We start from the raw sequence: 17452 nt of genomic DNA on the forward strand, positions 1-17452 counted from the left end.
TTGCTTAGAACTAACTCTTTTAATTGTGTATTGTTATACTAATGTGAGAGTGCGTATGTAATTTGAAACATATATGTTGTCCTTTGCAAAGGCTCTAATTCATGTGATTTTGAGTAAATTGTAAAGTGGGAAGGATGGAGTCTTTACACACAGCTTTTGCACCTTTCCCAAACCACACTGCTCACTTTTGCAACATTTCTTGTGATTTTCTTGAGAGAACAGATAAGTCATTCTTTACTTCTGGAATAATGATTATGTGGCCTGTTTTGCATTTGGGAAAGCTTTTATTCCTGGGATCATTTGTGTTTTGTTGCTTTTATTAATGGATCATTAAGGGGGTTTCATGATGTAGCCATTGCTGAGAATCCATCCATATCATGCCTTTTCAAAATGGAGAAAGTTTAGTATTATTACCTTTGAATCCATATTGCTTTTGGAGTTTTAAAACTTTCTTTTATGCTGTAAAGGCAGTGACATGAAAATGACACTATTCTGCCTAACTATTTTCTCCTCTTTGCTAGTGTTCTGGAACTTCTGAATGGCTTTATGTTGATTCTTGCCACATGAAGTTAATAATCCTCTTTCGTTTCTGTGTAACCATAAAGCCTGATTTGAGCATCTGTATTCTTTTACAGGATTTGCTCAAGAACATCGAGAGGTGAATGCGGAGGTTCTTTCAAACGCATTCACTGAAACAGACAAAGGATTCCTTGCTCTAGTCGGTATGGTGTTTAAGAATCAACCAATAATTGCTGCAAACGGGTCGTGTTGTATTGTTGGGGTCATCTGGAGGGGGACATTATACGTTGCTAATCTTGGCGATTCTAGAGCTGTACTTGGCACCTTAACCGAGTCGGGGAGACTTAAAGCAGAACAGTTAACCAGAGAGCACAATGCCAGCTATGCAGATATCAGAGAAGAACTGAGGTCTTTGAATCCAGGTGATGAAAACATTGTGTATCTCAGACAGGGAGTGTGGCGTATTAAAGGCATTATACAGGTGTGCATTGGCCATTTGGCCAATACTAAAGAACTATTTGCTGTGTTATATGGTAACATATTTGTTTTCTTTTCTTGAAGTCTATACAGACAAGTAGTATGCTGTTACTTTGATTGCCCATAGTGCTTTGCTTTCCTTTCTGCTTATTTAGTTCATATGTCATTCCATTTAGGTTTCTAGATCCATTGGGGATGCATATCTGAAGAGACAAGAGTTTGCTCTTGACGCCTCATACCCAAAGTACCATCTCCCAGAACCCCTCACTAGGCCAGTGCTAAGATCTGACCCAGCTATATTTTCAAAAAACCTGACACCAGCTGACAAGTTTCTTATTATTGCATCCGATGGGCTGTGGGACCACTTGAGCAATCAACAGGCTGTCGACATTGTAAATAGTAGCCCAAGACGGGTAACTCTCTTGGCCTCGTTTCTTCTGAGATAAGCTGTGTGCATGATGTGTCTATCTGATGGTTGTTTCTGTGATTGGTTTCAGGGCATTGCCCGCCAACTTATAAAGGCAGCTCTGACGGAGGCAGCAAGGAAAGCCCATATGAGCTATGAAGTGCTTAAGCAGGTTAGACCGGGGAACAGGAGAATGTTCCATGATGATATCACAGTATTTGTCATCTTCATAGATCACCAGTTGATGGAGGCAGGAGTGGCTTACCCGGTTTTGTCAGTTAAAGGAACCAAAGGCGTCGTGAACCCTGATGTTAACCTTGAGTATGGCATTGAAGTTGGTGAATCATCACAAACAGGGCGAAGATCAATTGGTCAATCATCACAAGCAGGGCTAAGATCAATTGGTCAATCATCACAAGCAGGGCTAAGATCAATTGGTCAATCATCACAAACAGGGCTAAAGTCAATTGGTCAATCATTACAAGCAAGGCTAAGGTCATTTCGTCAATCACCAGACGCAGCAGGGAAAGGGAAAGGCAAAATTGGTCAATCATCAGAAGCAGGGACAAGATTAGTTTATCAATCATCACTAGCAAGGCCATTTGGTCAATCACCAGAAGTAGCAGGGAAAGGGAAAGGCAAAATTGGTCAACCATCAGAAGGAGAGCCAAGCTTAGTTGATCAATCATCACAAGCAGACACAAGATTAGTTGATCAATCATCACAAGCAGAGACAAGATCAGTTGATCAATCATCAGAAGAGACAAGATTACTTGATCAACCATTAGAAGCAGAGCCAAGCAAAGAAGCAGAGCTCCCTGCGCCTGCAGAATAGCCTTATCCCTCCATCCTGATCTGATTCAATTTTTGGAACTCCATTTCTGAGGTTCAGATATAACATCATCATAGGGGAACATACATTTCTATAGCATTTTCACTTACAACTTCATATTCAGTAGAGACAACAAATTGAACCATTTTCTTATTTTGTTCTCTTTTAGTATCAATTTCATCTTCATCTTCACCCTTCATGATTGGAGATGTTTTGATGATAATATTGCTTCTACCCATTTACTGTACAGTTCTTCTCAGTTGGTTAATACATTTAGAAGGGTACCTCTGCTCTTCATTGTTATCCTTCAAGCTTTTGACCTCACTTTTATTCTTTAAAGTTTTTAGCTGTATAGTTCTTGATTGTTACCCTCTAGTTTTACATTTTAACATCAGTATACTTTTTGAGCTAGTGAACATTAAAAACAACCCATGCTTCATTTGGATTCTTGCCCAAAAACTATAACAGCTCACATTTAGTTTATCGGAAAAGAATACCTAACATTACTTAGTGTACACTAGGGAATAGGGATTACACAACAGAGATAAACCACATTACTTAGTGATGGGGACAAAAATTGTTTTAGGGCAACTAGTACAACATACTTTCTTTTGTCTTGTAATAAACAGGTTAATAAATATGCAATGGTCATTCTCTCGTTTTAACATTGTTTTATTTGGGATCTTGGGAGAGGGATAGGTTGTTATGAAATACTTGAAAAATTGCATGATAACAATAGCAGTAACATATAAAAATTCTCCTGTTGACAGTAGTGAGAATGTTCATTTATCAGAAATCCAAATAACATGAAAGTAGACAAATCTTCTTAATAGCAATACTAACAAAAAATAAAAATAAAAATTTGCCATGATCCTGTTTGTGTCTCCACTGGCCAAATCTTGTGAAAAACTCGGAAAGAATGAACATAAAAGAAAACAATAAGTAAAATAACAAATGAGAAGGAAGCAGCATAGCAACCGAGGAGAAGCTGTTTTCATAGCACAGCTTGTATAAATCTCTCCAGAGGTCTCTTTTCCAGCATGCAGCATTTAGAAGCATTTTCTATGAACAATCGAAGGCCCTGACTCATCATACTCCGCCTTTGCTATCCACATCTGCAATCAACCACAAAAAAAAGGTTTATACAAGGGAAATCTCAAGATTATCATATTTCTCAAGCCGTCAAGCGTAGTTGGGTATCATATTGACAATTGATGAACAATATAAATTTCAGATATCTAATCTGCAGTGGCATACCTGTTGGAATGTGCTCAGGGAGGCCAAAATAGATCCTCCAATCCATACACTGTACTTCCTCTCAGGTGGGGCAACAACCTTTATCTTCATGCTACTTGGAGCCAAAGCTGTGATCTCCTTGCTCATCCTGTCAGCAATGCCCCCGAACATAGTGGTACCACCACTGAGGACAATGTTTCCATAAAGATCCTTCCTAATATCCACGTCACACTTCATGATGGAATTGTATGTAGTTTCATGAATGCCAGCAGCTTCCATTCCGATCATTGATGGCTGGAAGAGAACCTCTGGGCAGCGGAAACGCTCATTACCGATGGTAATCACTTGTCCATCAGGCAACTCGTAGCTCTTCTCCACAGCTGAGCTGGTCTTTGATGTTTCTAGCTCTTGTTCATAGTCAAGAGCAATGTAGGATAACTTCTCCTTCATATCTCTCACAATTTCACGCTCCGCAGAAGTGGTGAAAGAGTAACCCCTCTCAGTCAGAATCTTCATGAGGTTATCTGTGAGATCACGTCCTGCCAAATCCAGACGCAGGATTGCGTGTGGAAGGGCATAACCTTCGTAAATGGGAACCGTGTGACTGACACCATCTCCAGAGTCCAGAACAATACCTGGCAAAGGGTACAAACAGCAATTACGTAACCTCAAGTATTGCAACTTTTACCTTCATGAAGGATAAGGTATGTGTATATTTTTAAGGGCATCAAATAAGGGTAATGCTTACCAGTCGTACGACCACTGGCATAAAGGGAAAGCACTGCCTGAATAGCAACATACATGGCAGGGGCATTGAAAGTCTCAAACATGATCTGTGTCATCTTCTCACGATTAGCCTTAGGGTTAAGAGGAGCTTCTGTGAGCAGCACTGGGTGCTCTTCTGGTGCCACGCGAAGTTCATTGTAGAACGTATGATGCCAGATTTTCTCCATGTCATCCCAGTTGTTGACAATTCCATGCTCAATAGGGTACTTCAGAGTCAAAATACCTCTCTTCGATTGAGCCTCATCACCAACATAAGCATCCTTCTGGCCCATGCCAACCATCACTCCAGTATGACGAGGGCGTCCAACAATGCTAGGGAAGACAGCCCTTGGAGCATCATCTCCAGCAAATCCAGCCTGAAAATTCCATGAAAATTGTAAAACATCAATCTCCAATCCTGGATAATGCAGACAATTGACCTTTATTTACATCACATTATATATTAAAGATTCCTACCTTGACCATTCCAGTACCATTGTCACAGACAAGAGGCTGGATATCCTCACCTTCGGCCATTTTCTAATGAGCTGTGATAAAACAAACATGTTAGCAAACTCAGAATTAATCCATTAGCTAAAATCAATTTAAGGCACATAACTAAGCAATACACATCTTGATACTTGATAAGCTTGGATCTCAGACTTCCAAGTGAAAAGTCTGTACATGCAAAGCACATATGAATATATGATTTCTTCTCTGAAGAAAAGGGGCAACCCCATTTCTGTTCCTCTTTTAAACACACAATCAGAATTGGAATATGGAGGCAAAATTTATAAGATTACTTCCCCATCAGATCCCTCGCAAATGAGAAAACTGGATGACCAGCAAAAATTGTGAATAGCCACGAATCTTTCACTCATTTTCAAAATCCACAGATCCGATTCCAATGGAAACAATATCAAACCGTTAAATGCACAAAAACAATCAGAAATTCATAAATAAACTGCATAATCAACGAACCTATTCTTAAAAAACGAATGATATTCAACTTGTACAACGAATATCAACCTTTCTCCAGCTGAATAACCTCAATGATTCAAACTTTGATGAGGAAAATGAACATAAAGATTACCTTTTTAAAGGATTGTTTAGAGCGGGTTTGGGTATATGGTGCTGGCTGGCTGTTGTTCTCCGAATGACTTATACCAACGGAACCGGTCAATCCTACGATTTTATCGGTTTACCATATATATGGTCCGATCAAACGGTCACTATCACTGGACCGTTGATGAGAGCTAGAAATTACTCTTTACAATTATAGAATTATACATTTGTATTCTTATCTTCAATTTTTTTTTATGCCAAAGGCTTTGTGGTGAAGTGGTATAACTATGGCTCTTCCTTGTGAGAGGTCACAAGTTCAACTCTTTCAACTCCTCTTAGTGGAGGCGTATTTTTTTATCGTTATATTAACTTTTTAAACAATTATTTAATGAATTTTGAGTTGATTAACTAGTTAAATTATGTCTTAGTAACAAAATAATACAATTGTACAAATCATAAATCATAAATTCTGTAATTGGGAAGAAAATTTCAATTTTATATAAAGTATTTGTTTGAATACTAAATGATTAAAAGTATATGTTTGTTAGGAGAAATCATATATAGTGGAGTTGATCGAATAGTTGACTCGACAATCACAATGTTCCAAATTTAACTTCTCGTAAGAGTTGTCTAATGACATTCTCGGTTTAAGCTAGTTTGGCTAGGATTATAAAGTAAATCAAATTTAACACAAAGTATATTTTTGAGTAACAATTACGGACTTTTTGTGAATGAAAAAGGAAATGTTTGTTGAGGTTATACGTGAAATGTACTTACATTCAGATATCAAGGCCCATAATGAGTGTAGGTTGAGTATATCATTGTGCTTGAATTCCACTAATGGAGAGTAACTTGCAAAACAGTCATATGTTGAAACTTGCAATGGGTAGACTATTCAAGGCTTTTGGGAGTTATATTATAACTAGCTCATGGGTGTGTTAGAATACACCGTGGTGCACGATATAAATTGCCCAATTTTCGCAGTCATCTTCCACCACCGTTGTTTCTCAAGAGTTTACTCTGTCCCTGCGTATGCGTTGATATGTTCGCTTCTCTCTCTCTTTCTCCCACCCATAATCTCAATGTAAAAGATGAATATGAACAGAGGCATTTCAGCGCTTATAAACTCTCATCACCCTAACCCTTTTCACATTAGCGTCTCATTTTTTCACTCTACTCCTATCCTGGAACGCAGAAGACGTCAATGGGATCCTGTTAGTCTCTCTCTCTCTCTCTCTCTCTCTCTCTCTCTCTCTCTCTCTCTCTCTCGCTGTTTATTTTAAGAAATGAATTCATGTAACGGGCAGGTTGGATTTATAATAAATATGTGTTTGTGTGTGTGTATTGAAATTGAGTATATGCCCAAATTGAATGAAGTTTGGGGTGTACCAATTTCATGATTAGGTCTAAATACTATTAAGGGCTTGAGCTTTTCCTGCTTAGGGTTGGGATATTTGGGCTTAGTTCCAGTAGGCTGCTAGGAATTGAGCAAAACTATGGTTCATGCCTTGTATAGTTGTATTGAAACTGTTGGAATATTTGTTGTCTGTAATAAGGGATCATCAAGGGTGAGAACGGCCAATAATCATTATATCATAGGACCATGGTCGATGGACCACTTACAAACCGGCTTGGCATTCAATTCATTAGTGGATATTCTTAGAGACATTGTTTACCTCTTAACAAACTTAGGAAAGCTGAATTTTGATTTTTGTAGACCAGCTAAATGTTACACGTATCTGCTTAATTAGTCATTTTAATACCTGTCTCTATTGTGTTTATAGTTTCAGCTTTTTGCATCCTGTTTTTGGTGGAATTGAATCTTTTGGCTGTGATCATGCTTCGTCAACCTGACAATTCTTAATAGTTGTTTAAACTGGAAAGACCCGCCTTTTCGATTCACTGGTTAATTTCATCAATTGACAATGGAGCTTTTTACAAATGTAGTTAATTAACAATCTATTTTCTAATTTTAAAGGCTTGCAGTCCTTTTTTTTTTTATTAATCTTTTACCTATTTTTGGCATTTAAATGATATATAGATTCCAATAAATTTGCTGTATGTTGCATATTGTCATCATTATCTGTGTAGGATAGGTTTCATAAATCTTCAATTATGGACGGAGTTTTACTTGCAGAGCGTCAACTACCACTACCAGAAGAAAAGGTTTCGGAGGTTCAATGCAAAACAAACATTACTCCGCAATGTCAGTGCATTTGCAGAAGACTTTTTTCAGGTTATTTCTGAACAAGATGAAATATTAATATGTTAATATTATATATGTGTGTGCGTGTGTGTGGCATGAATTATTAATATTTTAGTTATAGTAACATTATTTTCATTCCGTGACAAGTTGGCTTGAATGATTGCATTGCTTTATTTGGTTATACATTTCTAATGTTTGTTTCCTAGTGTTTCAGAACTTGCATCACGAGTCTGATCAACATGATTCTTCTTCAAGCCAAGGTAGTTCGTGGTTTCAACGGGATTTTAGGTCTTATGCACCCAATTCAAGCAGATTAAGGAATAAAGGACACCGAAAATGGAGTAAGCTACCTCATAGTAGTGGAATCAAGAATTAATTTAGCTCTAAAATATTAATGGTTTTGTATATTTATCATTTCTTGACCCCTCCCCCCCTTTTTTTTTTCCAGGAAGGTTCGATTTCACTGAAGATTTGGACTTTGAAGTAGAAAGCTTTTTCCGTACGGGATTTGGTGGAAACTATTACTATACTTGGTTTGTAAACGAAGATCCACAACAAAGACGTTCATCACGTTACTCTAACAATTATAGGCATTCGAAATGGCGATTTACAGATGAAGAGGATTATGATGATGAATCAACGGAATCTGACATGTATGAATCAGATTTGAAATCAGAGCGACTGGCCCTTGGGTTGAATCCCTCAGGTCCTTTAAATCTGGAAGATGTTAAAAATGCGTAAGTTTTCATTAAGTTTCATTATCCTGTTCAATTAAATGCATGCTGTGAAAAATTTATGCAATCATTTTACATCTATATAATATGCAGTTGCTATTTTTTTATTTTTTATTTTTTAAAAAATATGTGATTCCTTAATGATGTCTCATTTCAGATATCGATCATGTGCATTAAAATGGCATCCANAGGGTTGGGATATTTGGGCTTAGTTCCAGTAGGCTGCTAGGAATTGAGCAAAACTATGGTTCATGCCTTGTATAGTTGTATTGAAACTGTTGGAATATTTGTTGTCTGTAATAAGGGATCATCAAGGGTGAGAACGGCCAATAATCATTATATCATAGGACCATGGTCGATGGACCACTTACAAACCGGCTTGGCATTCAATTCATTAGTGGATATTCTTAGAGACATTGTTTACCTCTTAACAAACTTAGGAAAGCTGAATTTTGATTTTTGTAGACCAGCTAAATGTTACACGTATCTGCTTAATTAGTCATTTTAATACCTGTCTCTATTGTGTTTATAGTTTCAGCTTTTTGCATCCTGTTTTTGGTGGAATTGAATCTTTTGGCTGTGATCATGCTTCGTCAACCTGACAATTCTTAATAGTTGTTTAAACTGGAAAGACCCGCCTTTTCGATTCACTGGTTAATTTCATCAATTGACAATGGAGCTTTTTACAAATGTAGTTAATTAACAATCTATTTTCTAATTTTAAAGGCTTGCAGTCCTTTTTTTTTTTATTAATCTTTTACCTATTTTTGGCATTTAAATGATATATAGATTCCAATAAATTTGCTGTATGTTGCATATTGTCATCATTATCTGTGTAGGATAGGTTTCATAAATCTTCAATTATGGACGGAGTTTTACTTGCAGAGCGTCAACTACCACTACCAGAAGAAAAGGTTTCGGAGGTTCAATGCAAAACAAACATTACTCCGCAATGTCAGTGCATTTGCAGAAGACTTTTTTCAGGTTATTTCTGAACAAGATGAAATATTAATATGTTAATATTATATATGTGTGTGCGTGTGTGTGGCATGAATTATTAATATTTTAGTTATAGTAACATTATTTTCATTCCGTGACAAGTTGGCTTGAATGATTGCATTGCTTTATTTGGTTATACATTTCTAATGTTTGTTTCCTAGTGTTTCAGAACTTGCATCACGAGTCTGATCAACATGATTCTTCTTCAAGCCAAGGTAGTTCGTGGTTTCAACGGGATTTTAGGTCTTATGCACCCAATTCAAGCAGATTAAGGAATAAAGGACACCGAAAATGGAGTAAGCTACCTCATAGTAGTGGAATCAAGAATTAATTTAGCTCTAAAATATTAATGGTTTTGTATATTTATCATTTCTTGACCCCTCCCCCCCTTTTTTTTTTCCAGGAAGGTTCGATTTCACTGAAGATTTGGACTTTGAAGTAGAAAGCTTTTTCCGTACGGGATTTGGTGGAAACTATTACTATACTTGGTTTGTAAACGAAGATCCACAACAAAGACGTTCATCACGTTACTCTAACAATTATAGGCATTCGAAATGGCGATTTACAGATGAAGAGGATTATGATGATGAATCAACGGAATCTGACATGTATGAATCAGATTTGAAATCAGAGCGACTGGCCCTTGGGTTGAATCCCTCAGGTCCTTTAAATCTGGAAGATGTTAAAAATGCGTAAGTTTTCATTAAGTTTCATTATCCTGTTCAATTAAATGCATGCTGTGAAAAATTTATGCAATCATTTTACATCTATATAATATGCAGTTGCTATTTTTTTATTTTTTATTTTTTAAAAAATATGTGATTCCTTAATGATGTCTCATTTCAGATATCGATCATGTGCATTAAAATGGCATCCANGTTGCAGAAGAGAAATTCAAGGTCTGCAGTGCTGCTTACCAATTGTTGTGTGATAAAATGGCTCTTAACTAATCATTTGCTGGACTCGGGAGCACATGAATATTGGCGCTTGAGCGCGTGGCACTTCGAGGCCCTTCATGATGCGGCTGCTATAGTTTTCTCTATAGCAGGAATATTGGCGCTTGAAGAGAAATTGAAGGCCTGAGGTTCTGATATAACATCATCATAGGGGAACATTTCTATAGCATTTTCACTTTCAACTTCATATTCAGTACAGAGACAACAAATTGAACCATTTTCTTATTTTGCTCTCTTTTAGTATCAATTTCATCTTCATCTTCACCCTTCATGATTGGAGATGTTTTGATGATAATTTTGCTTCTACCCATATACTGTACAGTTCTTCTCAGTTGATTAATACATTTAGAAGGGTACCTCTGCTCTTCATTGTTATCCTTCAAGCTTTTGACCTTAAACTCACTTTATTCTTTGAAGTTTTTAGCTGTATAGTTCTTCATTGTTACCCTGTAGTTTTACATTTTAACATCAGTATACTTTTTGAGCTAGTGAACATTAAAAACAACCCATGCTTCATTTGGATTCTTGCCCAAAAACTATAACAGCCCACATTTAGTTTATCGGAAAAGAATACCTAACTTTACTTAGTGTACACTAGGGAATAGGGATTACACGATAAATAAACCACACTAGAAAGACCTCATGTGATGGGGACAAAAATTGTTTTAGGGCGACTAGTACATACTTTCTTTTGTCTTGTAACAAACAGGTTAATAAATATGCAATGGTCATTCTTTTGTTTTAACATTGTTTTATTTGGGGGCTTAGGAGAGGGATAGGTTGTTATGAAATACTTAAAAAATTGCATGATAACAATAGTAGTAACATATAACAATTCTCCTGTTGACAGTAGTGAGAATGTTCATTTATCAGAAATCCAAATAACATGAAAGTAGACAAATCTTCTTAATAGCAATACTAACAAAAAATAAAAATAAAAATTTGCCATGATCCTGTTTGTGTCTCCACTGGCCAAATCTTGTGAAAAACTCGAAAGAATGAACATAAAAGAAAACAATAAGTAAAATAACAAATGAGAAGGAAGCAGCATAGCAACCGAGGAGAAGCTGTTTTCATAGCACAGCTTGTATAAATCTCTGCAGAGGTCTCTTTCCCAGCATGCAGCTTTTAGAAGCATTTTCTATGAACAATCGAAGGCCCTGACTCATCATACTCCGCCTTTGCTATCCACATCTGCAATCAACCACAAAAAAAAAAAAAGGTTTCTCAAGCCGTCAAGCGTAGTTGGGTATCATGTTGACAATTTTGCAGGCTTAAAATTGTAAAATGCTCTGTGATGAACAATATAAATTTCAGATATCTAAATCTGCAGTGGCGTACCTGTTGGAATGTGCTCAGGGAGGCCAAAATAGATCCTCCAATCCATACACTGTACTTCCTCTCAGGCGGGGCAACAACCTTTATCTTCATGCTACTTGGAGCCAAAGCTGTGATCTCCTTGCTCATCCTGTCAGCAATGCCCCCGAACATAGTGGTACCACCACTGAGGACAATGTTTCCATAAAGATCCTTCCTAATATCCACGTCACACTTCATGATGGAATTGTATGTAGTTTCATGAATGCCAGAAGCTTCCATTCCGATCATTGATGGCTGGAAGAGAACCTCTGGGCAGCGGAAACGCTCATTACCAATGGTAATCACTTGTCCATCAGGCAACTCATAGCTCTTCTCCACAGACGAGCTGGTCTTTGATGTTTCTAGCTCTTGTTCATAGTCAAGAGCAATGTAGGATAACTTCTCCTTCATATCTCTAACAATTTCACGCTCCGCAGAAGTGGTGAAAGAGTAACCCCTCTCAGTCAGAATCTTCATGAGGTTATCTGTGAGATCACGTCCTGCCAAATCCAGACGCAGGATTGCGTGTGGAAGGGCATAACCTTCGTAAATGGGAACCGTGTGACTCACACCATCTCCAGAGTCCAGAACAATACCTGGCAAAGGGTACAAACAGCAATTACGTAACCTCAAGTATTGCAACTTTTACCTTCATGAAGGATAAGATATGTATATATTTTTAAGGGCGCAAGGCATCAAATAAGGGTAATGCTTACCAGTCGTACGACCACTGGCATAAAGGGAAAGCACTGCCTGAATAGCAACATACATGGCAGGGGCATTGAAAGTCTCAAACATGATCTGTGTCATCTTCTCACGATTAGCCTTAGGGTTAAGAGGAGCTTCTGTGAGCAGCACTGGGTGCTCTTCTGGTGCCACGCGAAGTTCATTGTAGAACGTATGATGCCAGATTTTCTCCATGTCATCCCAGTTGTTGACAATTCCATGCTCAATAGGGTACTTCAGAGTCAAAATACCTCTCTTCGATTGAGCCTCATCACCAACATAAGCATCCTTCTGGCCCATGCCAACCATCACTCCAGTATGACGAGGGCGTCCAACAATGCTAGGGAAGACAGCCCTTGGAGCATCATCTCCAGCAAATCCAGCCTGAAAATTGCAAAACGTCAATCTCCAAGCCTGGATAATGCAGACACTTGACCTTTATTTACATCACTTTATATGTTAAAGATTCATACCTTGACCATTCCAGTACCATTGTCACAGACAAGAGGCTGGATATCCTCACCTTCGGCCATTTTCTAATGACCTGTGATAAAACAAACATGTTAGCAAACAACAGGGTTATCCAATATGATGTTATGCCCAAAGATCAATGCCAGCATGCCCAATGAAATTTAAATACAAAACAAATAGATTCTGGCACACATCATTTTGATTCTCAAATGCAAACTAAAAATGCAGCATTAAAAAGATCATTTCAAAAAGCTAAATTGGAGCAAATAATGACTTGGACTACTACAAATTACATATACAGTACAAATAAAGGCATTTTAACACTAGGGTAGACTCATACTACATTAAGACCATTCTTGTTCATGTTATAGGCAGAGTGTACTCGGAATTAATCCATTAGCTAAAATCAATTTAAGGCACATAGCTAAGCAATACACATCTTGACACAAGGATAAGCTTGGATCTCAGACTTCCAAGTGAAAAGTCTGTACATGCAAAGCACATATGAATATATGATTTCTTCTCTGAAGAAAAGGGGCAATCCCATTTCTGTTCCTCTTTTAAACACACAATCAGAATTGGAATATGGAGGCAAAATTTATAAGATTACTTCCCCATCAGATCCCTCGCAAATGAGAAAACTGGATGACCAGCAAAAATTGTGAATAGCCATAAATCTTTCACTCATTTTCAAAATACCCATTTGCAGATCGACAGATCCGATTCAAATGGAAACGATATCAAACCGTTAAATGCACAAAAACAATCAGAAATTCATAAATAAACTGCATAACCAACGAACCTATTCTTAAAAAACCAATGATATTCAACTTTTACAACGAATATCAACCTTTCTCCAGCTGAATAACCTCAAAGATTCAAACTTTGATGAGGAAAATGAACATAAAGATTACCTTTTTAAAGGATTGTTAAGAGGCGGGTTTGGGTATATGGTGCTGGCTGGCTGTTGTTCTCCGAATAACTTCGTTCTCTCTCCCCTAAACAGAATATTTTGTGCCCGCCCTCAGGTTTAAATGAGGGCTCCGAATGACTCAGTCTCAGCCCTGGAAATGAAATTCGGGTCAAATTTGCCCCAAATTTGGATCTGCTTAGATCACGGCCGTTGGTTGTATGTTGACATAGTTCCTCTCTTTTGCACATAATTTATGTGGTCAGGACTATTATGCCCTTTACTCTCTCCCTCTCTTTCTCTCTTTTTTTTTTTTGTTAATTCTAATTCTAATTTTCTCTATTTTTTTAAACAAAAAGATTCTATTGTTTTCTCTCTTTAAAAAAAATTGTTGAGTTTTTGTCCCAAAAAAATACAAAAATAAAAGTGGTGGCGACCCTGACACGTCCATTGAGCACACTCGTTGTTCGCGTAGCCATTTTTTAATAAAAAATCTCAAAAAATTATGTCAAAATTTACATTTACATGTGACATCTCCAATCTCTCGCCTCTATCCTTTCTCTCCCACCTTACTCTAAAGTTGCAAAAAAAAAAAAACAAAACAAAACAAAAACAAAAACAAAAACAAAAACTCATTAATATTTTTTCAATTATACATTTAGCCTTATTAGACTTTACTCGTTTATCTATCTCAATTGATATTTTGCAAAGACGTAGTATAATAATAACTAGGCATCTAAGTTCAATTAACTATAGTGTGATTAATGAGTTAAAACATTTAAAATTATTATATTTTTAATCACTCGAGTATTAACCGCTAGTTAAAACAATTGAATAAATGTCATTGTCCAATTACCAATTGTGTCCTTCGTTGATGAATTGGTGCTTAAGCTAAAATGACTTTTTTAAAAAATGTTTGCAAGTTAAGGGGTTTTTAGAACACAAAATCCATGGAGGGCATAATTGTCATTTTAGAGAGGTACCCAAAAAATCAATCGACACTTTTTCTTGTAAAGCCATTAAATTTATCACTTTATTGCCTTATTGGTACACTTTTTAATTTTTTAAAATTTGTTATTTTTAAACTTTTTTTTTTCCAGTTTTCCTTAAACAAACTAGTGTGGCAGTGTGCGAGTGGGTGAGGGCAATGATGAAGGGGTATGGTGGGGCCAATGCCAGCATAGAATTCCACCGCCAACAGCCTGTGAAGATGATGCTGCCCTCTTTTCTTCACGTGAGGAGAAAGCTCCGTCCACTCACACCTGCCGGTTCCCCATCCCCCATTTTCCTTACATCTTAATCAATGTTTCTACCAATGAACCGGTCAATCCTACGATTTTATCGGTTTACCATATATATGGTCCGATCGAACGGTCCACTATCGTTGATGAGAGCTAGAAATTACTCTATACAATTATAGAATTGTACATTTGTACTCTTGATCAAATTCTATACATTGGGATGGTTAGCAAATTTAAGATATTTAATGTATTTTAAGTTGATTAACTAGTTAAATTATGTTCTGGTAACAAAATAATATAAGTGTACAAATCATAAATTTTGTGAATTGGGGAGTAGTATTTGTTTGAAGTTTAATATATGATGTTTTAATGAATATTACAGTATACTTTTATGTCACTCGATTTATAATTGAATGTTGTAAACTGCATATTATATATAACGTGTTGCTAGGTAATGAATACTAATTAAATGATTAAAAGTATATGTTTGTTGGGGGAAATCATAGTCGAGTTGATCGAACAGTTGACTCGATAATTATAATGTTTCAAATTCAACTCCTTGATTATAGGAGTTGTCTAATGACATTCTTGATTTAAGCTAGTTTGGCTAGAATTACAATGTAAAACAAACTGAACACGAAGCACATCTTTAAATAATGATTACGTACTTTTTTCGTGAATAACAAAGTAAATGTTTGTTGAGGTTATACACCCAATGTACTTAGCACTCAGATATCAAGGCCCATAATGAGTGTAGGTTGAGTATATCATTGTGCTTGAATTCCATGACTAATGGAGAGTAACTTGCAAAATAATAGTCATGTGTTGAAACTTGCAATGGGTAGACTATTCAAGGCTTTTGGGAGTTTGATATTCAACGTCAAATTAAAACACTTTTATTATGTGACAAAAGTGGATTCATTATGATTAATTTTACTCGATAAGACTTGATGAAAGGCATTTGATTGTTTGAATGCAATGTTACAAACCAGTTGGCAAGCTTGAAGAATAGTTTGAGAACATTATACTAATTGATGAGAAGCCTAACTTAAAACTTGTTTATAGCGGCATGATATTGTTCGAGTCATTATTCTATAGGTCATGATCATATCCACACAGTTGTATGCGTAGACTATAAACAAAAAGTACATTACTTCGTATTTGTCTACATAAATTACACTATTTTGTATACTAACAAATAATGTACTTTTAGAGTGTGTTTGAAAACTTGAAAAATGAAAACTATAAATCATTTTCTGAATTTTCAGTGTTTGGCTAGAGGGGGAAAATAGGGGTGTAATCAATGGAAAATATAGAGGATTTTCCAGAAAATGACTTCCCTTTTTTTCTGGGAAGTCATTTTCCGTTTGTAGCAGTGGAGCAACCAATCACCTGCCGCTGCCACCGCCACCACCACTACCCCATCACCCCCACCACCTCCACCATCACTACTATAAAAAATGTACATTTAGTACACAAATAATCTATTTTTAGTATATTAAAAATGTACATTGTATTCATGATTTTACAAAAAAATTTGCCATAATGATCAATTCCTTCCATGAACATTGTGAATTTGAATTTCTTGTGCGCAAAAAATGTACAATTTAGTATTAAGTCTTGAACATAGATTAATCCAATTTACATTCTCATAGGCTTTGGAATGAGTTCATCCGGTTCATGATATAATCCAGAAACAAGAGGTTAAAAATAATAGTAAGACACTATTTTATGCAGAAATCCAACCCATTTACAGGCCAGGATACATTCTGCCCATTAAAGGGAAGCCCAAAAAAATAAATGGGCTTAATAGAACCCAGGCCCAGAAGACCGGATCGGAGTAACACAAATTTCGCAGTCATCTTCCACCACCGTTGTTTCTCAAGAGTTTACTCTGTCCCTGCGTATGCGTTGATATGTTCGCTTCTCTCTCTCATTCTCCCACCCATAATCTCCATGTAAAAGATGAATATGAACAGAGGCATTTCAGCGCTTATAAACTCTCATCACCCTAACCCTTTTCACATTAGCGTCTCATTTTTTCACTCTACTCCTATCCTGGAACGCAGAAGACGTCAATGGGATCCTGTTAGTCTCTCTCTCTCTCTCTCTCGCTGTTTATTTTAAGAAATGAATTCATGAAACGGGCAGGTTGGATTTATAATAAATATGTGTTTGTGTGTGTTGAAATTTAGTATATGCCCAAATTGAATGAAGTTTGGGGCTTTGGGGTGTACCAATTTGACATTTTCATGATTAGGTCTAAATACTAAAGGTTTGAGCTTTTCCTGCTTAGGGTTGGAATATTTGAGCTTAGTTCCAATAACTGCTAGGAATTGGGCAAAACTATGATTCATGCCTTGTATAGTTGTATTGAAACTGGGTTTCTACCAGAATTGAATAATGTTTTCTTCTTTATTTGTTGTCTGTGGGGAAATGGCCTGTAATAAGGGGTCATCAAGGGTGAGAACCGCCAATAATCTTTATATCATAGGACCTTGGTCCATAAGGTTTTTTTTTTTTTTTTTTTTTTTTTTTTTTTTTTTTTTT

At 36.6% G+C, this 17452-nt stretch overlaps 4 protein-coding genes and 1 pseudogene across 12 annotated transcripts in view; 3 read left to right on the forward strand and 2 right to left on the reverse strand.

The window, feature by feature from the left end:
* The first annotated feature begins 73 nt into the window (after positions 1–73).
* On the forward strand, positions 74–2556 carry LOC116006777 (probable protein phosphatase 2C 43). The gene is made up of 4 exons (XM_031247267.1): positions 74–113; positions 636–1000; positions 1173–1409; positions 1494–2556. Exons 1-4 carry the CDS (start codon positions 74–76, stop codon positions 2235–2237), a joined length of 1386 nt encoding a protein of 461 aa, XP_031103127.1. The 3' UTR covers positions 2238–2556.
* A 420-nt stretch (positions 2557–2976) lies between these two features.
* Positions 2977–5398, reverse strand: LOC116006862 (actin-like). 3 transcript variants are annotated; one of them, XM_031247363.1, is made up of 5 exons: positions 5329–5398; positions 4713–4783; positions 4219–4612; positions 3492–4105; positions 2977–3349 (listed from the first exon to the last, which is right to left on the reverse strand). In XM_031247363.1, exons 2-5 carry the CDS (start codon positions 4770–4772, stop codon positions 3284–3286), a joined length of 1134 nt encoding a protein of 377 aa, XP_031103223.1. In that variant the 5' UTR covers positions 4773–4783; positions 5329–5398; the 3' UTR covers positions 2977–3283. The 3 variants fall into 3 exon arrangements, with proteins under 3 accessions (XP_031103223.1, XP_031103222.1, XP_031103224.1); XM_031247362.1 differs by having other exon boundaries at positions 5217–5354; XM_031247364.1 differs by lacking the exon at positions 5329–5398 and adding an exon at positions 5265–5283.
* Positions 5399–6271: 873 nt separating this feature from the next.
* On the forward strand, positions 6272–10593 carry LOC116006778 (annotated as a pseudogene).
* Positions 10594–11017: 424 nt separating this feature from the next.
* On the reverse strand, positions 11018–13735 carry LOC116006861 (actin-like). 2 transcript variants are annotated; one of them, XM_031247359.1, is made up of 5 exons: positions 13667–13735; positions 12754–12826; positions 12271–12664; positions 11537–12150; positions 11018–11389 (listed from the first exon to the last, which is right to left on the reverse strand). In XM_031247359.1, exons 2-5 carry the CDS (start codon positions 12811–12813, stop codon positions 11324–11326), a joined length of 1134 nt encoding a protein of 377 aa, XP_031103219.1. In that variant the 5' UTR covers positions 12814–12826; positions 13667–13735; the 3' UTR covers positions 11018–11323. The 2 variants fall into 2 exon arrangements, with proteins under 2 accessions (XP_031103219.1, XP_031103221.1); XM_031247361.1 differs by lacking the exon at positions 13667–13735 and adding an exon at positions 13554–13635 and having other exon boundaries at positions 12754–12824.
* A 3034-nt stretch (positions 13736–16769) lies between these two features.
* Positions 16770–17452, forward strand: part of LOC116005547 — a 6082-nt gene continuing 5399 nt past the window's right edge. For all 6 annotated transcript variants that reach the window (XM_031245764.1, XM_031245766.1, XM_031245762.1 and 3 more), the window contains exon 1: positions 16770–16990. In XM_031245764.1, coding sequence (XP_031101624.1) covers positions 16868–16990 — 123 coding nt within the window. In that variant the 5' untranslated portion in view covers positions 16770–16867. The remainder of the gene's footprint in view (positions 16991–17452) is intronic.

This window comes from Ipomoea triloba, chromosome 15 (genome assembly GCF_003576645.1).
Source record: "Ipomoea triloba cultivar NCNSP0323 chromosome 15, ASM357664v1".
In the NCBI taxonomy this organism is placed as follows: Eukaryota; Viridiplantae; Streptophyta; class Magnoliopsida; order Solanales; family Convolvulaceae; genus Ipomoea; species Ipomoea triloba.